General features: G+C 53.6%; 9 protein-coding genes across 9 annotated transcripts; 2 read left to right on the forward strand and 7 right to left on the reverse strand.

The window, feature by feature from the left end:
* Positions 1 to 44: 44 nt before the first annotated feature.
* On the reverse strand, positions 45 to 2,381 carry AYO21_09562 (hypothetical protein; the record flags this gene model as incomplete). Its single annotated transcript, XM_022659494.1, has 3 exons — positions 45 to 1,785; positions 1,876 to 2,038; positions 2,141 to 2,381. The coding sequence occupies 3 exons, from the start codon at positions 2,379 to 2,381 to the stop codon at positions 45 to 47; spliced, it is 2,145 nt and encodes a 714-aa protein (XP_022508200.1).
* A 503-nt stretch (positions 2,382 to 2,884) lies between these two features.
* Positions 2,885 to 4,102, reverse strand: AYO21_09563 (hypothetical protein; the record flags this gene model as incomplete). The annotated part of the gene is made up of 1 exon (XM_022659495.1): positions 2,885 to 4,102. The coding sequence occupies one exon, from the start codon at positions 4,100 to 4,102 to the stop codon at positions 2,885 to 2,887; it is 1,218 nt and encodes a 405-aa protein (XP_022508201.1).
* A 1,314-nt stretch (positions 4,103 to 5,416) lies between these two features.
* AYO21_09564 (hypothetical protein) lies at positions 5,417 to 7,447 on the reverse strand (the record flags this gene model as incomplete). The annotated part of the gene is made up of 2 exons (XM_022659496.1): positions 5,417 to 6,983; positions 7,272 to 7,447. The coding sequence occupies 2 exons, from the start codon at positions 7,445 to 7,447 to the stop codon at positions 5,417 to 5,419; spliced, it is 1,743 nt and encodes a 580-aa protein (XP_022508202.1).
* A 706-nt stretch (positions 7,448 to 8,153) lies between these two features.
* Positions 8,154 to 9,611, reverse strand: AYO21_09565 (hypothetical protein; the record flags this gene model as incomplete). The annotated part of the gene is made up of 5 exons (XM_022659497.1): positions 8,154 to 8,541; positions 8,591 to 8,901; positions 8,953 to 9,054; positions 9,102 to 9,303; positions 9,355 to 9,611. 5 exons carry the CDS (start codon positions 9,609 to 9,611, stop codon positions 8,154 to 8,156), a joined length of 1,260 nt encoding a protein of 419 aa, XP_022508203.1.
* Positions 9,612 to 12,902: 3,291 nt separating this feature from the next.
* AYO21_09566 (hypothetical protein) lies at positions 12,903 to 13,535 on the reverse strand (the record flags this gene model as incomplete). Its single annotated transcript, XM_022659498.1, has 1 exon — positions 12,903 to 13,535. The coding sequence occupies one exon, from the start codon at positions 13,533 to 13,535 to the stop codon at positions 12,903 to 12,905; it is 633 nt and encodes a 210-aa protein (XP_022508204.1).
* A 2,176-nt stretch (positions 13,536 to 15,711) lies between these two features.
* On the reverse strand, positions 15,712 to 19,060 carry AYO21_09567 (hypothetical protein; the record flags this gene model as incomplete). Its single annotated transcript, XM_022659499.1, has 3 exons — positions 15,712 to 16,503; positions 16,585 to 16,814; positions 16,864 to 19,060. 3 exons carry the CDS (start codon positions 19,058 to 19,060, stop codon positions 15,712 to 15,714), a joined length of 3,219 nt encoding a protein of 1,072 aa, XP_022508205.1.
* Positions 19,061 to 19,858: 798 nt separating this feature from the next.
* Positions 19,859 to 20,653, reverse strand: AYO21_09568 (hypothetical protein; the record flags this gene model as incomplete). Its single annotated transcript, XM_022659500.1, has 1 exon — positions 19,859 to 20,653. The coding sequence occupies one exon, from the start codon at positions 20,651 to 20,653 to the stop codon at positions 19,859 to 19,861; it is 795 nt and encodes a 264-aa protein (XP_022508206.1).
* Positions 20,654 to 22,215: 1,562 nt separating this feature from the next.
* Positions 22,216 to 23,568, forward strand: AYO21_09569 (hypothetical protein; the record flags this gene model as incomplete). Its single annotated transcript, XM_022659501.1, has 1 exon — positions 22,216 to 23,568. The coding sequence occupies one exon, from the start codon at positions 22,216 to 22,218 to the stop codon at positions 23,566 to 23,568; it is 1,353 nt and encodes a 450-aa protein (XP_022508207.1).
* A 1,795-nt stretch (positions 23,569 to 25,363) lies between these two features.
* Positions 25,364 to 26,173, forward strand: AYO21_09570 (hypothetical protein; the record flags this gene model as incomplete). The annotated part of the gene is made up of 1 exon (XM_022659502.1): positions 25,364 to 26,173. The coding sequence occupies one exon, from the start codon at positions 25,364 to 25,366 to the stop codon at positions 26,171 to 26,173; it is 810 nt and encodes a 269-aa protein (XP_022508208.1).
* Positions 26,174 to 26,358: the final 185 nt, after the last annotated feature.

Raw genomic sequence — 26,358 nt, forward strand, 5'->3', positions numbered from 1 at the left:
GTGAGAAAAGTGAAAATGAAGATGAGGATGAAGACACTCTCTAACTATAGTTCCCGCGTCTCCTCCACGGTAGACAGATTCCGCTGAAGTTGCTGCCGGCTCGGCGTGGTTTGTAGACGGAGTCTGTCTGACGGTGCTGTCGGTGTCACTCCGCCGGTGGAGGTGGCTGTGGTGGCGAAGTCTTCAGATGTGGGGCCAGGCATGTCCATGCCCATACCCATGCCGGCATTGAGGCCTGCGGCACCCCCTGCAGCGGCGGCGGAGGAGATGCCGCTTCCACTGACGCCGACGTTGACGCCGGCGCCGGGATCGGTGAAAGAGCCGGCAGCGGCGGCGGTTCCAAACGAATTGCCTGCCCCGATGGCTCCAGGGCCGTTCATGCCCAGTGTCCCGTTGACGCTTCGGACGCTGCCATAGGCTGACCTCGGGGGTCCGAGGAGTGGTCGTCTCTCGTCGTTCGCTGCTGCCGCCGCTTGGGCCGCGGCGATTGCTCTCTCTCTCTGCAGAGCGCGGCCCTTGATGTCGACGTACATGACAAGGGTGACGCCTAACACTAGCCCAGCGGTGGCGAGGCCGAGATTGATGGGCTCCGGGTCGTCCTCGAAGACGTCGTGCAGCAGGGCCTGCAGGCCGGACTGGGTGAAGGTGAAGAGGCCCGAGAGGCAGATGATGGCGCCGTAGACGGTGCCGAAGGTGGCGTAGCCAAAGATCTTGGCCGCGTAGTCGGACATGGCGCTGTAGTAGAGCGGGCGGAACAGCACAAACAGCGTCACGTTGGCGTAGGCGGCCCAGATGGTCGGCACGGCGCCCAGCACGCCGATCAGCGTGCTCAGCAGCACCAGCAGGTTCAGCACCGCCACCGTCGAGGTGTGGTCCAGCAGGGCGCCGATAAAGGGCACGGTGACGATGCCGCCAATAGGCAAGGCCAGGTCGAAGAACTCGATGATACGCGTGGCCTGTTCGACCGAGTTGAGCATGTACGAGTACTGCGAGAAGATGGTGGCGATGAAGAAGTTGAACCGCGCCATCTGCAGCACCGTGAAGAGCGTGATGAGGACGAACCACGGCGTGCGGATCTGCTTGCTCGCCGGCAGGCCGTGCAGGATCCCCCACACGCCACTATTGACCTTGATCTGGCCCTCCTTCTTCTCGTGCTTGTTCTGCTCTGCGGGCGTGCCCAGCAGGTCGTTGATCGAGGCGATGGACTGGCGACGCCGATTCGCCCTCTCGGCCCGCACTTGCATGACCTCCATGGCGCCGTCGAGCTCGTCATCGCTGTCGTGCACATCCGTCGTCGGGTCCTGGGCCTTGTCCATTTTCTCCGCCAGCTCGCCCCGAGTCTGGTAGCTGTGTGAGGGCATGATGGTGATTTGGGACACGAGGATGAAGATCGGGACGACCAGGTAGACGGTGAAGATCTGCCGCAACGAAATGGCGCCGTGGGTGTTTTGGTAGAGGATTCGGAAGATCAGAAAGACACTGGCCGAGGCGTCGAATGCGCCGGTGACCAACGCCAGGATGAGACCTTGGAACCGGGGAAAGGCATTGGAGAGGTGGAAACTGGGGACGAAGGTAAACGTGCCTCCGAGAGCGAGGAGGAAGCTCGCCACGATATAGGCATCAAAAGGGAGATCCGAGGCAAAAGCCATGCAAACACTGCCAAAGACAAGGAAGATGGAGGAGATGATGCCGCAAACGCGTGGGCCGTACCGATCGAGGATGCTTCCTACCAAGAGAGCAGAGATGTTTGTGGTGACGGAGGCAATGACAAAGGTGAGATTTAACCTGATGGAATGACCTCGCTCAGCTCAGGTTCTCCCAGATAAGACCCGACTATAGCGAGCAAATTGATGGATTTTTGCGTGCTTGACTCACCTTTGGTCTTGCATATAGCACAACGGGACATTCTTTCTCAGTTCGTCCTCGGTACACAGATCTCTGTATGTTCCCTCGGCGAGGAGAATGGTTTTGAGAGCGTCAAAGCCAAAGACAATGCCGGATGCCAGGACACACGAGATCACACCGACGGATACCTGAGCTGTATGGCGGCAAGAGACGTCGTCGTTAGCTTTCTGTTCATTTCCCACACCTCTGTTCTCTCATGGTTTCGTCAAACTCGTTGAGTCGGGGTAGACCTCACCTATCCTCATCCCCCTCGACACCTCGTATGCGGCAATGGGCTCCAACCTCTCGGGAACCCCAGCGTTCTTGTCGGCGCCACCTGGAGGGAGAGGGTCATAGCTGATTGACAGGGCAATACTGGGTTGGCGTGATAGCCTATGGAAACTGAGCAGACTGGCCCGGTCATCGAAAGCCACGTCACCGGGCTCGGGCTCGTGGTCAATGCCTTCGAAAGAGGAGACATGTTGGGCTAAGGACATTGGTGGATATCCCGAGAAACAAAAAAGGCGACTTGGATCACAAATAATACGACAACGATAGTAGAGGTGGCGGTTGTTAGAGGTCGAAATATTAATCCGCACAAGGCTGAGCTGAGCCGAACAGGGCGGTGAAACAACGAGGCCGGCCGTCTCTTAGCGGTATTGCACGAGTGTAATACAAGGATGCCCTTTGGGTTGCTTTTCTGGTTGTTGAGCTTGTGAAGTGCTGTTACTGGTGCAGAGAGAAACTCTGCCAATGGTTCCATCCGGGCGGCGAGGACCGAATGATTTTCTCCGGAATGATGCTTCCCACCAATGGGAACGGGTAAAAAGCGGCCAGAGCGAGAAGGGCAATAGAGCCGGATGTGCGGTGACGTCACTTGCCAGTCATTAAAGCTTGGCATGTTTGGCAGCGAGGGGCATATACCGACAGACCCGAGTACATGCAATTCTACCACCACTGTACAAGATCAACTTCTCGTGTCAGTGTCACAAGGCGGTACCTACAATCCCTCACTATCCACCCTCTGCCGAAACTCCAAGATCTCCTTGGTCAACGCCTCGCCCTGCTCTAGCGCCATCATATGCACCCCCGGATCAACCTCCTTGTACACGACCAGGCTGCTGCCGCCCTTCTCACACGCCTCCTTCAGCCGGGTCATCCACTTGGGTCCTGTACTCAGATCTTGCACCCCGCAGACCAGCAGCACTGGACACTTGATGCCGCCGCTCTCCAACCGATCCAACGTGTCTAGCCCGCTCATACATCGCCACGCGTCGCCCCAGTCCTTGACCGAGATCCTCTCGACGCACGAGCGTGCATAGCGAACACCCCATTCGTTTCGCGCGATGGCTTCGGGCGTGAACCACCGGATCATCGTCTCGGGGAGCAGGGGCGACACTGATCCGGCCTCCTCGGCCCTGGTGGCCCGGGTGACCCACGACGGCTGGCCTTCACCTGCGGTGGTGATGAGGCCGACCGAGCGTGTGGACTGTGGGTAGTTGAGCGCAAAGTACTGGGCGACGGCACCCCCGTAGGATTGACCGTAGACGTCGGCCTTGGGGATGCGCAGCTTGTCGAGCAGACTCTGCAGGTCGGCGGCGAGCTGGGTGAGAGAGTGCGCCGAGGGAGCGTGGGCCGCGTAGCCATGGCCTCGCAGGTCGTAGGAGATGACGCGCAACTGGCCACCACTGCCATCACCCGCTTTACTCGCCGCGAGACTGGCAAAGACGGCATCCCACATCCTCCGATCCAGGGCCAAGGCGTGAATGAGCACGATAGGCACCGCTTGCGTGTTCTGAGGATCCGAGTCGCGCACCACCGTCTTATGCCTCGTGCCCTGGTCGGCCCCAACTAACACCTCCTTCTCCAGATGATGCAGCCTGCCGCGCAGCGACTTGAGCACGCCCTCGACGCGCGCCCGCATCGCGACAGCCCGGGCGGCCCCGACACTGAAGCTGGACTGGAAGACGACGTTGTGGATCTCGGACTCGGTGGCACCGTAGTGCAGCGCCGTAGCGACGAAGTCTTCCAGCGTGGTCGTCGTCGTGTCGGCGACGGCGAGGTTGCTGCTGCTGCTGGTGGGGCTGGAGACGGGCGCTTCGTGGGCGATCTGCGCCATGAGGCCCAGCAGGGCGCATTCGCGGTAATTGAGCGACGAGGTTGACACGAGGTCGAGGAACGCTGCGGGCGGTTTGAAGGACGAAGATGGTGCTGCCATTTTGTCTTCTTTTTCTCCTTTGTGTCAAGTTTCTTCTACAGATGTCCTGATCTTGTGGTTTTGGGGTTGGTTCGTCCCTTTGATTCTGTTTTTTTCTGCCAGTCAAATAGGTCCCTCCACACCGCGCAGAAGAGAAGTAATACTTCCTCGCCCGACCACTTGAGGAAAATTGAACGTGGAATCAATTCCCGGCCCCGGCCCAAACACTGAGCAAATAGAATGGAAGAATGAAGAAGATGATCCTCAAAGGACGGGTAGCCAGTAGTAGAATGTCCAAGACGACAAGACGAAAGACGACAAAGCCCCCGCCTTGCCCCAAAAAGAGTCAACTCGGAAGTCAAACAGATGGTACCACCTACTCTCTTTCTTTGTCTCTGGGTGCGCGCGCGCGTGTGTGCTTGTTCCGTAGAAGAGACCTAACTAAGAATTAGAAAGACCGGGATCAACAACACCTTTTTTTTGCCCCTCTGCTTTTTCTCCCTCTCCACCTAAAAGCAGTCCTGCGTAATCCTCAATTGGGGAAATGGGATGGTGAAGGGTTTTTTTCCTTCTCGGAATGTGAGGGTGATATCGAATCGCGTCGAGTCGGAAAACGGCAAGTGGGAAACAAACAGAGTAAGGATAGGAATAGGAATAGGAATACCGAGTAATTGAGAGGAATCATGCATTGCGATTATTCAGCTCCCGGACGTCTTGAGTTTCTCCTTACTCGTGGGTAGAACCTATGGACCACGCAAGTACGAGTAATTGGGTAAACTTGTCTATCTGGTTCTGGTGCTGTACTACAGCAAAGGGACATCTCATATCCTTTGACCCTTTCTATACTATATTACTCACATGGATAATGTGATATCAACCACCCCTACCACTTCCGCTACCGCTGCTGCTGCTGCTTCTACTCCTTGGTCGCCAGGCCGGCGTAAGAGCGAGAGCGAGAGCCAGAGCGAGAACGAGATGCAAAGTCGGAGGTGGATTTGAGTTTCGGAATGGGTTTGGAGCAAGAGTTGGAGAAAAAAGCCATGTCAGTGGCTTGTCAGTCACATATCTGAGCGGAGTTTGACCGGCCGAACAAGTATGTCCCGAGTACGCGGTATTATGGATTTGTACCCCAACACACAAGGCTGGACGAGGCTGACAAAGCTGACTAGTCGCCTTGACGACTTTGCACCCAGCACCTAGTATGCAAGACCCAGCGTGAAGCACCATACGAGCAGGTATTATGTAGGTAGACACAAGCCCGAGTGGAAACCTCACTGGCTCTCTGACTCTCTCTCCTCTCCTCTTCTCCTTTTCTATAAAGGAGAATATGGAGGATTATTTATAATAGAAATCTTGCTGGACTTGGCCAGTCCCCTCCGTTAACACGCGCAATTTCTCCCGGATATGCAGCGTGGCCGCATCACCCTCACCGCGGAGCATGCACGACGCATCCAGCGCCCGTCGGAGCCAGTATACTGCATCGGCGTCAACTCTAGCGCCAGCTTCTCCCTCGCTCCCGACACTCAACTCGGCTAACTCGGCCATGTCCTCCATCGCGTACGCGGCGCGCGTGTCGGGAAAGTTCACGCCCTGGAGGAGCTGGTAGTTCTGGATGACGGACAAGCACAGCGCACGCGCCACCGTGGGCTGGCCGAGGTCCTTGTGCACGTGGACCAGCTCGGTGAGAGCGATACATAGGTCCGTCATGACTGCGGTCATGGGCCGGTGTTGGTATTGGTAGAATATGTCCGCGCCAGGACGCGTCGATGATGATGATGACGATGATAATGCCAAAGTCAGGCTTAGCGCCTGTTCGGTCGCCTCGACCAGGATTTCGCCTTGCTGCTTTGCCGCGTCGAGCCGCTTGGACCGCCGCAGCAGGCTGACCAGCGAGCGGTGCACGGCAAATGTGGTGTGGTGGTGGCGACCCAGCGTCTGGGTCAACACCTCCAGCGTCAGATGCGACGCCGCCTCCGACACCGCGGCTGCTCCGCCGAGTTGATTGTCCTCCCTGGCCATCTCGCGGCAGATGACGGCCAAGGGATGCTGCGGGGACTGCAGCTTGATGGCCGCCATGCCGGCAAGATAGCGCAGCAGCGTGCTCCGCACCTGTGGGTACACTCTGGTGTTGACGGGTGAGAGCACGGTGAAGACGCTGTTCAGAAACAGTTGCGAGGTGGTAAACATGTCGTCTCCGACCAGCGCGCAGGCCTGGTTTAACAGGGGCCACGCCAGGTCGGGGCATTGCTTCTTGAGAAAGTAGATGCCGGACTTGACGTTGGACCAAAACGCCGTGGCGTGGCCGTTGTTGTCGATGGACACGGATTCTGCCGTCGAGGGGTCCATGACTTTGAGGTAATACATCCGCGTCTGCTGCAGGATGAGTTCTGCGTTGAATTGGTTCTTGGGTGGGAAAGTCGGTGGACTTGGGGTTGGAGTAGGGGTAGGTGTTTCGACAGCTAAGCCGTCAGGGTGTCTGGCGTGGTCGGATTGCGACGACGAAGGCGTCAGTGAGAGGGAAGTCGTATTCCCCGATCCAGCGGGTGTGGCACTGGATACCTCGGAAGGTCTCACAGGGACGCGAACCATGTCGTCGTCTCCGCCAGAATTGGACGAAGGGAGAGAATCCTGCTGCTCGTCGTCGTCGTCGTCGTCTTCAAAACGTGTCCCGTGAATCCTCTGCTTTGGCCGCGCACGAATCGGCTCCTCACCACGCTTCGGATCCCTGAGATGTCGCAGCACGCGGTGCAACTTGACCGGGCGGCCCTCGAAGGTGATTTGAGAGGCAGGCCGGTTCTGGAGGTGCGCCTGGGCGATGCGCGCGGCGAGCAGGTCTTTTTCCTCGGCGCGGTAGTTTTTGCGTATGTTCCACTGGTTGAAGCGGGTGTTGTACATGCGTTTTCTGTTGAGGTGGTGTTAGTTTGGAGAGGGAGGAAGTGAGTGAGTGAGAGAGCAGGGAAGGTGGAAGTATCAGTGTATATACACATGGATATGGATATACATAGACCAGAAACACACACATATACTACCGTATATCCGTATGTATGTATGTCTAATTATGTGCTCCTTATCCCCCCTTATGAGGTCCACCACCAGCACCACCGCTGACACCTCCTCCTCCATCAACCAAGTCTCATCCACTGACTAGTGACTGGCCCAGGGGGGGGGGGGGGGGGGGGGGAATACCTACGTCGCCTTGAAGCGATACTCGCGCTCCATGATCCTCTGGACCTCCTTGAGCGGCAGCTCCCGGTCGCGGTATAAATGCGTGATAATGGCGCGGTGGGCGAGCCATTCCTGGGGCGTCTGCGGGACCGTCGCCCTCGCATTTGCGGCCGCGGTCACCGGTCGTGAGGGATCAGCCATTGTAGCGGACGAACGAGGGGTTCTCCTTCTAGCGATCCGGGTATTCAGAAGCAGAACAAGAACAGCAACAACGAAAAAATGCCTGGAGAGTCTGAGTGGAAAGTGAGCAGACCGTGATGAGCTGAGCGGAGTGGTGGAGCGGTACAAAGGTTCCAGACAACCAGAATACACGGCCAAAGGCGAGCAAGAGCGCGAAGGATTCGGGTTCGTGATCGAAAAGGGTTCAAGATGGTTGGAATGGCCTTGATATGAGACCGTTGTGATATCAAACTCCAAACTCCCATTTGACCCGTGCAGGTCTGTGTTTTCACTTGTGCAAGTAGTCGCTAGTCAGAGTAGGACGAGGAGTACGAGGAGTCATGCGACATAGCTTGCCTGCATCTTCTGTGGTGATGATCCGGATGAGGCTGTGCTCGTGCCTTTGAGTGGCGAAGCCTTAGCAAGATATACGCTACAAAATCCCCATGCATTAGCAGCCACACAGATCAACCAATTAAAAAGACACCCTCCACAAAAAGTTTGCTTCACAGCATTCCATCTGCTTGGACAATATAGTGTCACTCTCACAAGGCTTGTACAAAAGTACCGCCCAGCACAGTCCAGTCCACCAGCCCATGGTATCGTGATCCCAAAGACTCGTAGCTTCTCCTAGTCATTTCTTCCCACTATTGTACAAGATATTACAAGGCCGTGGCATCCTCGTCTCTCATCTGGCATGGGCCAACGTTGGACCCGAGCTCATCATTGCCTGTCTCATATCCCCCTCCTCGTTTCCGTAGTTCACAACCCGTTTACTCCCATGCTTGCTCGCTGTAATATTTGCTCTCGTGTCGTGGGAGCCAAGCACTCGGTGATTGTGTTTGGACAGCGCGAGTGCTGGTGTGGTCCTATCTAGACGGCCAGCTCGAGGTCCAAAGAGATTGGTTCGAGTCTCCTCCCAAAGCGTCTGACAAGCCGGCAAGCTGGTCACAATGTAGATGATGGTATTCCAAAACCCCTGCAGTGGAAGCACCAGACCCGAAGCAAAGTCGAGTCCGAAGACAGAGTCATCTGGCCAGACCAGAGTATACACTCGGTTGACGGTGGAAGGAACCCTGACTTTGTCAGTCCAGGCAGCTTATGAGATGTAGAACAAATACATACCATGTGCAGAGGAGAGCAAGGAAGAACAACATTGCCGTTTTGCAATAACTCATAGTCGCCTTGTTCGCGTCCAATGTTCGAATTGGTGGTCTCTCCACAACCACATTGGTGTTTGTTTGGGCTACATTTGTAGATGGCGCATCCTCGTGGTAGGTGTTCCGTGGGGACCTCAAATTGCGCTGTTGGCTCGGTGCATGCGAGTGAGGAACTTGACTGCTGATGGTGACCTCATACGTCTTTGGAGACACAGGAGAGGTCGGCAGTTGATTCATTGCATAGCCGTTGGACGGAATATCGGCTCTGGCCTCGCTCTGATTCAAAGAAAGGAGGTGCCTGCGCCAACGAAAGACTACCACGCCCACCTTGACGTAGATAAACATGGTCACAAGAATGATCAGCCACACTGGTCCATAAAAGGTTGCGATTCGGAGCGCATTCCACTCCGTCGAGACCCAGCACCAGAGCTGTGAAAGAGTTAGCCAGCACAACCTCCATGGCAAGACACACATACGACTGCATCCCCATACACTTTGCCCTTGCCGTCAGAACTGACAAACAAAAACACCAAAGCTGGCACAAAGGGAACACCATAGCAGGCTCCTAGGTATCTCCACTCCAGGCCTCGAATTTGCGACGCGTCGTACTGTCGAAAGAAGGAGAGGTACACATTGCACGCCATGGCGAAGGTCCATAGCGCATCAGCAGGCAAGAACCTATTTCAGCATGAGCAAGGCCGACAGAATGAGGGGCAGCAAAAATCTCACCAGTGAATCAAAAAGCCCTGGAATTGACACAACGGGGATGTCACCCCCAGCTTGATGCCAGACCTCGCAATCAGGGTCGCCACATTGGCAAACAGGTTCCCCCATGCAGCATAAAACACCAGTCGGTTGATGGGTTTCCGAAACTTGCTGTCTGAAAGAAACGTCGCAATGATGAATGCGGCTCCAAAAACAGAAAACACAGAGGTCACTCTCTCAGTCGCCACCAGGGCATGGTCCTGTGAGGCTGTAATAGCCATGTTGAACGCGATATGGAGGCTGCGACCAGACGAGCATACCGAAACAAGCTCAAGAGGGTCCAAGGTCAAGACTTTGCGGGTTGCGGGGGAATCGACCTGCTTTTGTCTCTGTCTGCATCGATATGCCACTGTATGTATAACGTCTGTGTCCCAGGGATCCAGGGACCCAGTGACCCAGTGACCCAGTGACCCAGTGACCCAGTGATCCGTAGTGTCCTCGTTCACTGTTTGCCACAGAAGTGGCCAAGGGGTTGCAACTTCACCCGTCTCCACAACCACCACCACCGGGGTCAGAAATTTTCGAGAAGCAAGCCGTCTCCGCCAGGGCAACTCGGTCGATTCGCTGACATGTGAGAGAGACAATGACTCTGCCGGGGTCGGTCTGGGGACAGAGGACGGTGGTCGACATTGAAACGGCTAGAATGTATCGGGGATGCGCCTTCCGTATGTGCAGTGGTGGATCTAGCAACGACTCCACCGGTGGAGCGGAAAGAGAAGTTACTATGGTTCATTGATCAACGTTGCAGAAATTCGCAATGGCACGAGCCGGGGTGCTGGGGTGCTGGGCGTCATTCCGCAAGTGGTCATAGTGGCAGTGGTAGTAACAAGGAGAAATGCCCGAGGTGCAGCAGATGCCCTTGCCATGCCGTACTCAGAATGGGAAGATGATGCAGGGTCACATAATCGTCTAGATCAGACTGTTTGATCGACGCAAGGTTGTTGACCTTTGGGAGAGGCTGGTTGTCACATGCGTGGGCAGTATTGAGATAGCCAGGACTCCCATCATGTGCGCTGAGATGTATGAGTAACGTCCGAGAAGGACAAAGAGGTGTTTTGCACTTCCGACCTGTAAGTCAAAGTCAAGGGCATGATTTGCGCCGTCTGCACCATGTCTGTGTCAAGGACAGGAAAAGGTCTGGGGATTTCATGCTCTAGAGAAGCCCTCACAAGACCGCGCTCGGTTGCTCGGCAAGACTTGAGAGGGCAAGACTCGAGACGATTGTGCCTGAACGTAAAGACTGCGGGTGGGGACACCCTTTTCCCCAGGTTGAAGAAGACGTCCAGGACGGTCGGTGTAAAGGAAGCTACTGCAGGTACAAAAGTCCCAGACGAGGCCTAATCCGACCGAAAAGCCGGGGACATAACATTCGAGTCGCGTGATAGACAATAAGTTAGGAGTACTCGTACTTGGCTGCGCTGGACCAAGACTAATGAGGGAAGGTGCTATATTGACTGTTTCGACGATTCGCAGGGAATGGCTGGTAGGATTGCGCGAGTGAAACACCATATCGTAGCAATAGAAGAACGAACAGTTCATCCCACTGGCCGCCTGATTGCGTTCCGGGGTTGAGCCTCGAGTGTTGACTGGTGTGGCGTCATAAAGGTTTCCACCGGCGATGAAAAATCAATCCCAACGCCTACCGAGACAGCAGTCTAGCACGGCCTGACTAGTCCATCTGAGGAAACGGACTATTGAAACACTGGGTCGTAGAGAATGGTCAAGGGTACCCAGTTGCATGAACATGCCCAGTGACCCATATCTGATTCTGTGCGTGCGCCTATGACTTTTTCAAGCTCTGACAATAGACTGAGACTTGCGATGCTCAGAGTAGGTGAAGGGGAGGAACAACTTTGTAGTCGGGGTGTCCGACCAGAACCCGTTGAACGCGCGAAACAGCTCTTTCTATATTTGACCATCTGACTCCTTTCACCTGTTTTCCGACCTGTATCTGAACTAGGCTACCATCACGGCCGGGTACGGGCTTTCCTGTAACTAAAATATGATCGTGGAGGGGTTGGTTTCCTGCTTGCTGCATGAGATTTCCACAGGGCATCAGTACTCGGTACTGAAGCAATCCCATGACTTTGCAGTGTGGGGGCTCGTGGTGGAGGATCCAAAATCTGACGGTGGGAATTTCTCAAGGTACGAGGGAGATCATAATTGATGTTTGTGTCATTATCGGTGGACTTGATGATCGTCATTCCCCCAGAGACAGTGGATGGGCGGGTGGGTTGGTGAGTATCCCAGTGCATTGTCATGTCAGGGGGGTGAAAGACGCTCCCGCCCTGTTGGGTACGTGGTCCACATTGCATTGTGCGAGTATCCCAGTGAGCCTGGTTAAACGGTCAAAAGGGGGGACAATACCACAGGGGGATTAGTAGTAGTACCCGAAGCAGCTGCTGCAGCTGCAGCAGTATGGAGTGTCAAGGGGGCAATAGTGGTAGTAGTGGGTGGCCACTGACCAGGTGCAAGGGAGACGATCCCGGCTAAAAGGGAGAGAGAGAGAAAAAAAGCCTTCGACATCAAAAGAGGATGTTGCCCCGAGGCTGCCGCCACGAGCCACACTTACTTCTCCTCTGCCTTTTTATTTGCTCTCAGTGGCGCTTTGGTGATGGGGGAATATTATACGAGGGGTTGCAAGCTGTAAATTTATTGTATCGTGCTAGTGTGTGACCGAGTAGAAAGTAAGCCAAGGAACCAGTGGCTCCAACGGTCACGGACCTGTAATTCCACACATTATATCCGACTGACGAGTCCTCAGCGCAGAGATCGCAACAAAGGTCTCCTCGTAGGTATTCGTGGGATGGTACACAACAACTTGAGATGAGACGAACGATTGCCTGCGAGCCAGGCACACACACAGATACACGTATGCTGGGCGGGTAGCATTCATCTCGGCGTCACCGACTGTATGTACTGGGGTTCCTGACCTTCCATTCCCACATTGGTTGCAATCTACAGTACCTACGAGCAAATCCCCTGTCTCCTTTTTTCGTCATGTCCATTGCTCACTTCCTCAAAGTATCCAGCAATGACGAATGGGGGGTTCGGACAATACCCATTTGGGACGAAAGAGTGGCAGTTCTATCCAGCTCGCCAGAAGTTCTGGGTGGTATCGAGTACATATGTACGAGCGCAAAAGATCTGCACTGATCAGCAGCAACTTACCTACCTAGGCTGTTGTTGAGGGACCAGACGAAGATCGCTGAACGAAAACCAATCAGCAATCAATAGGATAAATCGTGAAGAAATGAAACCCTGTGATAAAAGTGGGAATGTCGCCGACTGCGAGGCTCCAGAGGTCCCATTTTCAATACCTTTCCCTCAAGACGTATAAATAAACGAACGCCATGCAAAGAAGCCGAATCCTTCATTCAACGTCTCCGCTGGTAACGCGATAACTCAATTCCTTGACCATGACACCACAGACCACATAACAGCAGGTTCATATTTGCCCGTCTTGCTAACAAGACAAAATGATCCCAACGACCAAACGGACATCATAGTGCTCATCTCTTCCCTGCATCATTCTTCGTGTGATACCTGGGCACCCTCTCATAAGCATTAGGGCTAGGTTTTCTCCTCCCCTTGCCCTTCCCATGATCACAACCGTCGTTATGATTATGGTGGTCACGAGGATGGTCGTGTTTTCTCCCTTTCCGGTTCCCGCTCATTCTCGCACCGCCGTCGTCAGGACTGTCACTACCGCCCGCATCGCTATCACTATCACTCGAGGAATCACTCGAGCTGTCGTCTTCACTGGAACTCTCGCCAAATTCCCGGGGTTTGTGGTAAATGCAGCACACTTTGCTTGATTTTCTGCCCAGCCCTTCGTTGTCTACCACGTCTTCTGCCCAAGTGATCTGTCTGCGGCGCCCTCGACTCGTGTTTGTGCTGGATCCGGCAGCGGTGGCATCATGTGCCCCACGGAGACGCAGGATGAGCGGTTCGGGCGAGACTGATCGTGACGAGGCGGAATCGACCGGAGTGACGGTCTGGGTTGCCGAACCTGACGTGACGCGCCGCGAAGGCGAAGCTGCGAGCAAGGATGGGCCTATATGTCTGGCACCGGTTGGTCTGGACGGATGATGGGACGAATTCATGGCTGATGGTTGACCCGACGGGGCTGTAGATGAGGACATGGTGAACCCGAGAATTCGCGCAGGGACTATAGTGTCGGTCGGTCCTTTTTCTCTTTGTCTGTGAGGCAGAAATGAGATTTCGACTCGATCGTAAGTACGACGAAAGGTAAGATCGTAGATAATGAAGGACTTTCGACACTCAGGGTCTAAACAACAAGAGATGTTTTGGTAATTTGAAGTTGTGAGGTAGTATGTTGTAAGTAGCGGGCTGAAATTGCAGCTCGTCAGAGGTTGTGGTGGAGTGGCGTGGCGGGCGGAGCGCATGCACACAAACAGCAGAAGCGTATGTATCTATGAGCTGGAGGCTCAAACACAATAATGAAGGGAGAAATGTGACTATAAGACCCCCTCGCAATAATCGAATTGTCTCAGCGAACGATGACCAGTGACCGGTGAATGAACGGCGAGGATGAGGGAGTTTTATTCTGCTTCGCGAGGATGATATGATGTCTCTGTATTGTCCTGTACCGAGTATTCGGTAGAAGGGGATGAATGTTTTTTGGGCGTGGAAAGAGGTGCAAGATTGGCGGGACTGCAGATCGTTGGACGTGGGCTTGGGCGCGGGGCGAGGCGAACGGGCGGGCAATGGCAATGGTAATGGGAACGGGAATGTGACAATGGCACGAGATGACGCCGAATAATAAACAAATTTCGCTTCGCTACTCGCTTCGTATTTGCTGTGTGTGTGCGTGCGTCCTTTCCGGACCTCGTAATGATGCACACGAACCCCTTGATGACCCCTACACTTATTAGTTGGACGAGTTGAGAGGGTCCCGAAAAAAACAATCAAGTGACGTCCCTTTGTTTTCGTCCCCCGCTAATTGTGCTTCTGTGCATCTGCATGCCTTAGTGCCCGCTTTTTCCCATCCATCCATTCAACCTCCTCCAAGCTGGCTGGCTGACCGGACTGGCTAGCTGGAAGGCTGATCGATTATTCTTGCTTGTTACAGTAACCACCTACATACCTCACTTCTCACATCTCCAGTATTACTACTATACTCGTACTCGGTCGCTACTCGCTTCGGTTCGCTGCGTTACGTTGCGTTGCGTTCCTTTTGGTTGGGCTTCTCACGCACCGCTGACCTCCCTGCCCGCCTTATCGCATACTTGTATACGAGTATACCTACCGTCCTACATACCTAACTACCCAGGTAGGTAACAAAGATGAGACCCGGACCTCACTCGTACATAATTGTCCGTGCGGGACATGCAGACAAAGGGGCCTGCTACAGAGCTGACCGCATCACATGCATGCATGCTTGCCTGTCTGGCTGCCCTACCTGGCCCGTCCATACATCTACATCTACCTACATCCCTTACTTTACTGCATCGCTTAGCCTTGTCCAACGTGACGCCGGCTCGCTATCATCGTCGCCATAAATACCCGCCTGACCACATGGCCTCGGGGCCTTGCCCTACGACCTGCATCCAACTGCGTCCGACTGCATCCCAACGTCCTGCAGACCTCACTCCACGTGCCCCTAGATCGAGTCCGTGTACCGTCTCACGTGGTCCTTGCGAGGAGCTCTAGAAGAGCCTGGAACTTGCCAACAACGGCTCTTCTTAGCTCTTCCAAGAGGTCAGGGAAAGGCTGGAGGCTGTCGTCCTACTACACACTCATTGTACTACTCTATTCTGGTGCCACAAACGGCCATTCGGCCTCGTTCAAATCTCCAATCTTCGTATTATTCGGGTGGCCTCATTCTCAGCTCCCATCTAGTCATCTAGCAGCTCATACTCTTGATCAAACCGTCTCTGCTCTTCCCCCCTGAACTCTGGGCGCACTCGATTCGATACTTCTGGTGGTCTTAAACCCCCTCCTTCCAATCGCCGGTGGTTTCCAGGGCCGAGTAGGTAATCCCCAAGAGATGTGTCGCGAGTAACACTCTAACCGACTGACCCGAGGACCATGCTTTTTGGTATCATAACACACATCAAGCAAAACAAGGTATGCATTTTCTCATCCATCTCTGCCTGTTCCAAACAGCTCCTCCCTTGCTCCATCGTGGGAGCCGTCTTCGAGACGAGTGCCTCAACACTTGTAGAAAACCCATCCACTCTCAAAGTCCTCGTCGGGTGTCGACCTTTCCATCGCATAGTGTTCGACCGAGGCTTCGGCAGCGGCAGGTTGTTCTGCTGCGCGTATCGCGAATTCCGTCCGTAACTCTTCTTCTAGTCACAGCTCATCGTCCTGGTCCAGATCGGCCGGTTTGATGAGACCACCGACCTTGAGTGCTCGCTCTCTTTCTGCCTCGGCCAAAATCTTCTTTTCTTGTTCGCGTTCTTCGGCATACAGCTCTGCATTGTCCCCAGCAAATTCTTTGAGGGAGATCAAGAAGTCACGCACGTGAGTCTTGAATTTGGTGGCGTCCTCATTGAGTGTGAAGAGACCATTGACAAAATGCTGTACTTGGATCTCCTTGAGATTGGGAAACGCGCGTTGCAGCAGGTTCGAGGTGAATTCGCTAACAAACTGCTTGTTGGAAGTCCCAGGAGCAGCCTGGTCGGGTTGATACAGTGGCTGCGAGATCTTGTTGGTTTCGACAAGCTGGAACATCCGTGCCAGCAACATGCATTGAGATTTGAACCCTGCTTTGTGGTCCGAATCGGTGAGGACGAAGAACACATCCTGCAGGATGGAGATGTAGAACTGTTGGAAGAAAATACCCGCGGTCTGGGGGTCTGTCTCGGCCATGTTGTTGATCAGCTCCAAACACATGGACAAGCCAGTGTTCTCAACCTCGCGGTTATCGTGTTTGCTCGCCCACATGCAAGAGTCGATGACAAACTTGAATTGACGACCGTCCAGTTTGAGCAGAGCTGGGAAGCAGAACAAATTGATCGCTTGTAGAAGCTTGAAAAATTCGACTCGGAACTCGGGGTACTCGTGGAAGTCCTTATTGATCATCTCCAGCGTGCACTCAAAGATGCTGTCCATGATTGGACCAATCTTGTCGTCCATCAGGTTCTGTAGCAAGTCAGTAAGATGCCTGGGAGGAAGCATAGCGTCTCTGACCAAATGCCGAGATCTCTTTGGGGTCCAACGTACATGTAGCTTGTGGATGATTGTGGTGGTCACACTGAGGACTTCAGCGTCCCGAGCATCTGGAACGTTGCGTTGATAGTCAAGCAAGATGGCATCGAGCAGTGGCGGCACCATGCTATCATTGACCATTTGCAGGTCATCCGCTTTTTGTACATAGATATCGACTAGCTTCAGAATCTCTTTCTTGATCGTGCGCAGGCCTCGGACCTTTGGAGTCTTGGTCTGGACATTGCCTAGAGTTCACATTAGCACAAGCGCAAACAAGCGTCCGGCCTGACTCACCTCCAGACGCGACAGCATCGGAAATCAGCTGGCTTGAAGCCCGGTACATATTGAGCATATCATGGTAAATGCGGCCGATCTGGGAGTAGAAATAACTGCCGATGGACGAGCATGCTGCGACATTTGTTTTCATGATGTTTCCCACCACTTTGATGATCTCCGGATCGTGGAGGATGGCGGGATTGGCATTCGCTTGCTGAATCACACTGTCCCAGGCTTGGTTGGGATAAGACATCAGGTCGCTGATCAGTCGGTCTTGGACGCTCTTCTGGCCTTGGGCAGAGATCATGTAGCCACAAGCCTCATAAAAGGTGTGAACTTGCTGAGGAGTCAAGTCACAGGTGATCCTGCGCATATTACGCACAATCTCATCGATGAAGGGCTCCGTCTCGCCGGGCTGGAGAGCTACGAAATGGCGCTTGCATTTGTTGGCAATCTTGATGAACGTGTCGCAGGCCATGTCTTGCACTCCTTCGTGGGTCTCGTGCATAAACTCAAAGAGTTTGTTCACCACCGTCTTCAAGAACTTCCAGTGCGCCTTCAGGAAACGTGGGTACTGACCCACAATATACATGATGTTGCTGGCCACCACGGCTTTGTTGTCTTTGCCACGCTTCATCTCGGTCAAACCAAGCAAGTCTTTGATGACCGTCACCAAGAAACGCTTCTCCGTCTCTTCAGACATGGCTCCTGATATCGAACCAATGGCCCAGCAGAGAGTATTGCAGTTGTTCCACGACCACTCAGACCCGTCGACTTGTCGTTGAAGCTTGTCAGACATGATTTGCTCAGTATCAACAACATCCAAGTGCGTCAGATACACCAGACATTCACGGGTGGTCTTGTAGAGTTGGATAGTGTCGCTCTCCTTGACGAATTCACGCACAATTTCTCCCTCGTCATTTTCCACGATGAGAACCTCCTCTGGTCGGACCATCTTCTCCACCATCACCTGTCTCAGACTTGACAACACTTGAGCATACTTGTGCTTGCGGAGTGGATAATTAGCCAACGTGCTCGGATGAGGTGCACCGCCATTAGCGAGTCCACTAACACCCATGTTGACCAAGGGATTGAGCTCAGTGATCGGGAGTTGCTGCATTTCTTCATACAACTCTTGGACTAGTTTGTTCCAGTATTCGAGACAAATCTTGAAGATTTCGCGGTCGTCGATCAGACTGATCTTGATGAGATAGAAGTGGCCATGCAGGAGAAAGTCAGGGTTTGGTAATCTCTCAATAGTCTGAAGGTGTGCGGAAAAGTAATTCGTGAGAAAGATCGCGAGGTTGAGGATATATTCTTGCTCTGAAGACTTGGCTTTGGCATAGGCCTCTCGAAAATCTGTGTCGAGGGAGAGGGTTCTGGCAACGACGGTGAGGGTTTCGGTGAACATCTGGACAAGCTTGTCATCATATTGGTATTGTTGTCCCAACTGCAAGCCACCGATTTCCGTCAAGCATTTGAGAGTGATGTTGCGAAATTGATCCACTTCGAGGAACCTGGTGACGAGGGTGTCGATGAGCTTTGTTTCGAAGATGAAGCCGAGGGGAATCCAGTTCAGAAATCGAAGCAATGTCTCCAGAGTTGCCTTGACTAGGCTGACCGAGTCGGCTGTTGTAAGGATGTCATTGCAGAGTTGAAAGATGGACGAGAATTCGGCGCACATGGTGGTTTTCAGGTTCTTCGCCTTGGTGGAGGTCATCTGGTCCTGGGAGAAGTCAAAGACTTCTTCAGATAGCAGTCGTAGAATAGTCATGTTGTTCTCGCACACAGAAATGCCGGTGTGGCAGGCGGAAATGATCTCGTTGATAAAGGTGGGCCAGTTATGTGGCCATTCTTGCTTCAGGATCGTGACCAGTGTCAAATCGAGCTTGTTGAGAAAGAGCTTGTTCGCCTTGAGAGATTCTTCAGTTTCGGAAGCCTGGAGGATCTGGTTGACCACGAAATTGCGGATTCCCAAACACTGGTCACGCGGGAGAACCTTCCATCGAGTATTGACCACATCATCCAGCACCTGCAAACCAAGATATTTGGTGGGCACGTAGGTAGCCTCTTGCAGTATCCTGTCGACCATCAACCAGGCATCGGGATTGGACTTGAATTCATTGAGCTTCTGTTGGGCCTGCTTTTGGACATCGCCATGACCCTCTTGAAAAGCTTTGACGGTCGCGTCAAGCTCAGCGACAGTGACCGACATGGCGGGGGAAGAGAATTGTAGGAGGAAGAGCGCTCAGCGAGCGAGGAAAAGCACGAGTGTTGCGCCAGTAAGGGGCGGGGTCGCAAGATTTGAGGCTCGATCGATGTATCGGTATGATAAAAACGACCCGAGGGCGGGATGAGGAGTTGTATGTTGCTTGCCCCCTCGTTTTGTTTGACGAGAAGGAGATGGGCAGAGGGCGACGAGTGCAGCGGGCGGATGAGAAGGGGGGTGAATCGCGTGGATTAGAATGAACAAGGAGATCTGTGAATCTGTGTTGGGTTGGTGGCTGAGGCAAGTGTTGTAATTCGTTGGATGATGGAAAATTGCCAACGCGTGTGAGGCCCAAGCAATAGCACGGCCTGTCCAGGTCCCAGGTTGATGAGGCGCCGCATAAGGCAACCGCAGCGGTGGTGGCGGTGATATCAAATGTCACCAGCGCGGCTATTAACCCCGATGCTGGGATTATTGCTGGAATTGCTGCGATCTCTGATCTCTGCGTGAATTTGTCATCCAAAGTGACCATAGGCCCAATTGGAGGCGCCCAGCTCACACAACACTTGGAATTGTCCAGTGACATACAACATCTATCATTATCACCTACAAAACAACATAGTCCTAGGAACAAACAAACATCTCTCCATCTCTCAATCATGCACGTCTCAAGAATATATCTCATTTGTCTGAATAATTCTGGTTTATCTGGTATCATGGGCACTGTAAAAGCCACATAAAATCTTGTGTATCAAGTTCAATAAAAACACCAAATCAAGCCTCTCCTTTTATTTTGGTTGTGATTTAATCAGTGCCTACCCCCGTCGTGTGTTCTTGGAACTTTAGCTCTCGCTCTTCGCTTTCTTTGCGATACTGTTGGTACGCGGCGGCCATCTCTTCCTTGGATTGTATCCCGTTCTTCTCCGTGATTAAAGCTTTGAGCCATTTATTCTCCATCTCCAGTTGATTCACCTTTGCCTCCAACTTTGCGTTCTTCTCCTGAACTTCCTTGACCGTCCGCTCCAAAGCCTGCTCGCGCTGCTTCTTCTTGACGCGAAAGCGCGCACTAGCTGCTGTGTTCCGCCTCCTCTTATCTTCCTCGGCAGCGAGGCGAGACTTCTCTTCCGGGCTCAATGCATTTCCATCAAGGCCGTCGCCTTTCCTCCGAGTAGTCTGTTGACCAGCGGGCGTGGAGCCGCCAGGAGATGTGTGAGAGTCAAGGTTGTTAAAGCCGGGGACGGGTGCAGGCTGAATGGGAGTATTATAGGTGCCGTAGTAGTGCGTAGAATCGCCCGCAGATGCCTCGAGATTGGACGATTGATAGTTTTGCGTGGGTGACGAGCCAGAGAGGAGGTCTTCATATTTGACACTATTCGAGTTGGTTTTAGAGTCGCCGAGGTCGAAGTTAAAGGTGCCGTCTTCAGGTAGCGGGGGAATGTCAAAATGGGTGAAGTCGGTGTTTGTAAACATAGCCAGGTCCTGGCTTATGTCAAGCTCCTCCGTAGGGTACTGCTCTTGTTCATAGGGCGACGTCAAAGTATTGAGACTGTTCAGATACTCTGAAAAGTTCGGCCCGGTACGGCCGCGATAGCCCGACATGATCCTCCAATGCTCCTGTATTTGACGACTTGTATACCCTGCTCAGTGGTGTGTACAAATATAAAATGTTCGGTAGGGGGTGTATGGCTGAGAAGGAATTTGCTCGTCAGAGCTGTGGACGCAGGGCGCACGATGACACACAGTTTCTGCGTGTGGCGAATTCGTCGACCGCCGACTTCGGTGTGCACCAAGGGGGCTGTCGTCTGTCGTCGCTCAGCCCAAATATTCGGTTCGTCGTCCTCCAGGTCCAGAACAGACGGTGTGTGTGTGTGCGTAGGAAGGAGGTGGAAGAATCAAAGGACGAGGAGCAATAGTGGGGAGAGAAATTTGCGTTCTCGTGGGAGAGGTAGTGGTGGTGCGCGAAAGGTCGGGTGCAAGGGAGGGGCGCGAAAACTGTCAGTCAAACGGATTACTTGGTGGGTGCCACAGGAGTGGGAGTCGTTGTAGCTCTGATGGGGGGCGGGTTCCCGGCGTGGGTTTCGTCCGCTGTGTGGTTGGCTTCCTCGGACTCGCTTCGGGAATTGCACTGTTTCTCCTCGTGTTCCTCCCACTCCCACCCCTCTTGCGCAAGGACCCTGTTTTTCACCTCCCGAATCTATTCGCTCGCTTTGTGAGATCTCTCCAGTAGGTAATAATATCACTCAATGGCTTCAAGCCCTCCAAGCTCTTCGCGATAGCCCAAGGTCACCCCAAGTCGAATGGTGAGAATGATTGTCAATGGTGGTGAATCCACCTTGTTTTGTAACTGCCGAGGAGCTGGGGTGGTGAATGATTCATTATTGGCTTTGTCTCCATTCTTAGGTTCCGAGGCGGTCGGGACGTTGAGTCGTAGAAAAACTTCTCATGATCTCATCTAAATTGGTGAAGGTCGCGCCTCATAAGACGGATCAGCCTACCGAAAGAGGTCCTTGTACCTCCAAGATTAGTCGAGGTTCATGTGTCTGGGAAGTTCCTCGCCTTACTCGGTGCTGTGGCGCACATCACCGTCGGCCTAACTCATTCCATCTCATGATAAGCGCGAGCTCCCCCAACTGGTGCCAAGGTCCTTGCTGCTCTCTCTTCCTCTGACTCTGCAGGAACTCGGTACAGGGAATGCGCGTAATTGCCTAGCCCCTGTCAATTAATAACCAAGACTTGGAGAGGGCAGCACCCACAGCACCCAGGCAGGATGACTGCCCAGGATTTGTCTGCTCGTGATTAGGTATTCAAGCACCTTAAAGAACCCTAGTGTGGGGTTTTGGGAGTTCCTCAGGCACTTGGCGTGTGACACTGCTGAGACAGCTTGCATGTGGCACACATCTGGAAGTCGTGGCCTTCCCATTTCTGTTGGATGCACATACGATGTCGATACTCGGAAACACACTCACTGGGAGTTCTTTGTCATACTGATCTGTGAGCCTCTCGAGGGAACACCGTGCACACCTGTGCCCACGTGCTGGAATTTTGGTGCGTTGTGACTCAATTTGTGGGTCACGTGATCTAGTCATGACTCGTCTGTTTACCTTTCGGCTTTTCTCTCTTCCCGTTTCAAGCCCAATGTAAACAAATCCCTCAACCACACCATGGCACCCATCCTCGCCCGCTCACTCAACCGGCTGTCAAAGGAAACTATCCTTGAACTTGCTCTGACATGGCTGGAGGAGAAGCGCACTTCTGCTCCTTATCTGCAGAGCAATCGTACGGGTTTCGAAGCAGATGAAGAGGATTACCTCCACACGCCAGCAGAGAGTGTTGAAGAACTACGCAAACTGTACGACAATCTCAGAAAAGATGTCGCAAAAGCTGCTAAGCGTGACATTATTGACCGCATTGTCGATGGCGACTGGCGGAGGGGGCTGTCGCTGCACCAACATGCCATGATTGACTTTGCTGCTCTGGAGCAGAATGACCACGCATTGAGATGGAGTGCGCTGAGGTTGGTACCACTGCAAGCGGAAAAACAGCAAAACGGGCTCGATGACGATGACGACGATAACGACGATGGTTCTCGTCCACCCAAGAAAAAGCGAAAACTGAGTCATCACAAACCCGAACCGCCTTATCCTCAAGTCTCTCCAGAAGCATTTCTCTCGGCGCTGAAGGCAGAGATCTCACCCCTGGTCAAAGCGCACTATCACCTCCATCGTATGCCGCCGCCATACCGACTCACGATCCTGCGGCTCTACATTACTCCGAACTCGGCATTTGCACCCAAACGATCCAGGATCCCAGCCCGGGCCAAGCATGCGACTGATTCTGGGCGCATCATGTACATAGCTCTTCCTGACAGCTGCCCTTATGTCTATATTTCGATATCTGGATCTTCGTCGAGCTCGAGCAGACGGCCAAACGGGCAAAAGGGCACAAAAGACGGGACGATGGCGGCCAAAGTGGACATGGCCGCCATGAAGAGGATCGTCCTAGAAGCCATTCCAAAGGCACTTTCTCGCCCCCAACGTCGATGGGCACTAGACACGACCAAGCTCGTGGCTAAGTCTCTGAAAACTATGTGCGAGCTCCGGGGTAACCAAAAGCCAGGAACGGGTGGTGGAGCGTACACTGTCTTTGCCGAGGGAACGAAGGCGTCGGAAAACAGCCCGGTCGATGTACTCGGCAAGGGAGGGACCAATGTAAAAGATGAGAGATGTCGACTCGTTGAAAAACGGTTTGGAGATATGTCTGGGGATCATCATGCACCACTCGATCGTGTTCAGATTAAACTCTGTAACGCGATACCGATTGAGGACGATGGGGAGGAGTCGTTTGGCGCAGCGGCAGAACCAAAGATGGACGGCGACATCACTTTGACATTTTCCGGCAGCGATGTGTTTCTGGGGCTAAAGAAGCTTGCGGAGTTGGGGCCGGAGTATATCGACTTGAACAAGATGCCTAGTTGGATGACTGGCGAATCAGGAGTTAGCAGTTTGGCTGTTTAGGATGTGGGGGAGAGGTCGTCTTGGATCTGTTTCTTGCTCAGTGGTTGATTTTGCGGATTACGACGTTGACGATATTGTTGTACATGATATTGGCGAGGAGACTGCGACCGTTTTGGGTACGAGGCGGCAAGCAGTTAATATATTTGTCCGCGTTCTCCTCGTTCAGGCACACCCTCATACTCAGTCTGGTCTATCGTGCATGCATGCATACATACAAGACTGCGACCAGCGGATCGAACACAAGGATTAATGAAATGGATAAAAACAATGGAGCTCATCTGGTCCATCGGTGGGTGCTCTTGCTCTTCCTCCTGCTCTCTCCACTTTCCACAAAGGTACACTCGTCTCCTCGTCCTCGTCTTCGGACACATCTCTCCCGTTCACGATCCAAGATCCTTTGTACTTGTTGTACATGAATTAGAAATGAATGCAGTACGTCCTACCTAGCTAGCCTGCTAGGTAATAAATAGTCCTCCATTGTACGCACGATCGACCGACCAATCGACCGAAAGGCCGTCTGCCCATCTGCCACGTCGACATGCAACGCAGTGACAGCCTTGTCGTTCTTAGTGTAGCGCTGGGAGGTTCGTTGGGTGATTAGTAAAACAGGGTGGTTTCGTCCGGGCCACGGACGGTCAGGCGACGCTCGCGCCGCGCGCAGGACGCAGCACGGTGGACAAAGTACATATAGAGCAAGGGGGGATAGACGGACAGGGACAGACGGTAGCAGGCGGCCTTAGGGACTCGGCATGTTGAGCACCGAGTACCTACACACTTGTTTGTACCGAGTACACAACAGGAGGTGCTGTACCTGTGGAGGCAGGTACGCAGGTACCCCCATACTTTCGTACAAGCAGTACTCGGTATGTACGCACCTCCATACCTCCAGAGGGTACCCTCGTCCGGAGATAGAGATTCCGACCCTCCACTCTCGTCTCAAGGGAGCCACCAATCCAAGCCTCTAGCCTGCCAGACTAACCTCGCCTCGTACCGCTGACATGGTGATTCGGACCTGGACTTTTTCCAAAGTACAACAAACAACCACTTTTGACTTTTGAACGTATGTGCATATGCATCTATGTAGACATCTCGAAACCTGTCGTCTTAACTCCATGGAACAAACCACCAACCACATAATGCTTAATGTCCAATGCCAAACGTAGTTACTTAGTCACGGTCCATCCACAAAGCAAATCTACCCAAAAACCTACCTATCTAGCGAGCAAGGCACTCACTCATAGTGAACATTGAAAAAAAGTCTAACCATCGTAAGTAGTGTTGCTTGTCTAGATCTCTCCGCTCCGACGGACCAAATATCTTCCGCTCGCCCCCTCGCCTTTTCTGTACATTCCTACTACTTGCTTAGTAGGGGGGAGGTAGATGGCTGGGTGGGTAGGCTGTCTCCGTTCCCTAGCGGGGGGTGTTTGGGTTTCTGGTTGTGTCGCGAACGAGTATGGAAATGACGATGACGATGACGGGTGGATCTGGTTGGTTGGTTGGTCGGTTGGTTTTGAGGGAGTAAGGGAAGGTTATAATGGTTCATATGTAAATCTACCAAGGACAAGTATAAAATAATAGGGCTTGGTCCCTGCTGCTGCTGGTCGAAAATATTCCGTTGGTATCATATCTTTCTCAATACGAGGTAGTTACACATAACCGCCTTCTTGTGATTGTTCTTCTGCTTCTCCCCCCTCTGCGTGCAGCACCATATCGGTCCTTGGACAAAAGGCACGCTGTGACTCGAATTCGAACCACAGCTGAAATCTCAGTTCCTCCTCCGAGCGACTCTGCAAACATGCCTTCCAAATACCTCTCGAAACTGCAGGGCAAGTCGGTCCTCCTGGTCGGCGGCACCACGGGCATCGGCTACGGCATCGCCGAGGCGTGTCTGGAATTCGGGGCCAAGGTGGTCGTCGCCTCGCGGTCCGCCGACAAGGTCACCGCCGCCGTCGACAGCCTCAAGACCTCGTACCCTGAGCACGCGGCTAACGTGCGCGGCCACACTGTCGACCTGAACACGCTCGCGTCCGACGACGTGGAGAAGCAGCTCGTCGCACTCTTCGACTTCGCCACGGACAAGGGCGCAAACCCGCTCGACCACGTCGTCGAGACCGCGGGCGATCTCCAGCTCGCGGGCAAACTGGGCCTCGACACCATCACCACGGATCTGATGCGCCAGGCCGGCGCCGTGCGGCTGGCCGGCGTCGTGCTCCTCGCCAAGGTCGCCGCCCGCTACCTCCACAAGGCCTCGACGAGCTCCTTCACCATGACCAGCGGCGCCCTCATCTACAAGCCGCGGCCGGGCTTCGGCGCCTTTGTCGGCATCAGCGGCGGCAAAGAACCCCTCACCCGCGGCCTCGCCGTCGACTTGGCCCCCATCCGCGTCAACCTCGTCAGTCCCGGCGCCATCGAGACCGAATTGCTCTACTCAACCATACCCCAGGGCATGAAGAGGGAGGAACTCGCCGCCCTGTACAAAAAGTCATCCTTGCTGGGGAAGTTGGGCTCCGTCGAGGACGTCGTCGAGAGTTACTTGGGCATCATCAAGAACTCGTTTCAGACCGGCACCGTCGTGCATTCCGAGGGCGGCTACCTCCTGATTTAGAGCCCTGGCCACCACCAAGGGAGATGGACAATAGCCATTGTGAGCGTTGACGCGAGGAAAGGCTGCTGATGGATGGAGTTACCACAATGTCGGTCCGAAGATGATGTCTTTCTTTTGGTCAAAGCTAACGTGGTTGGTGGACCAAGACAATGCAAATCCCAAGTGATTGTTATCAGTTGCCCGCT

Source organism: Fonsecaea monophora, assembly GCF_001642475.1.
Source record: "Fonsecaea monophora strain CBS 269.37 chromosome Unknown Scaff96, whole genome shotgun sequence".
Taxonomy (NCBI): Eukaryota; Fungi; Ascomycota; class Eurotiomycetes; order Chaetothyriales; family Herpotrichiellaceae; genus Fonsecaea; species Fonsecaea monophora.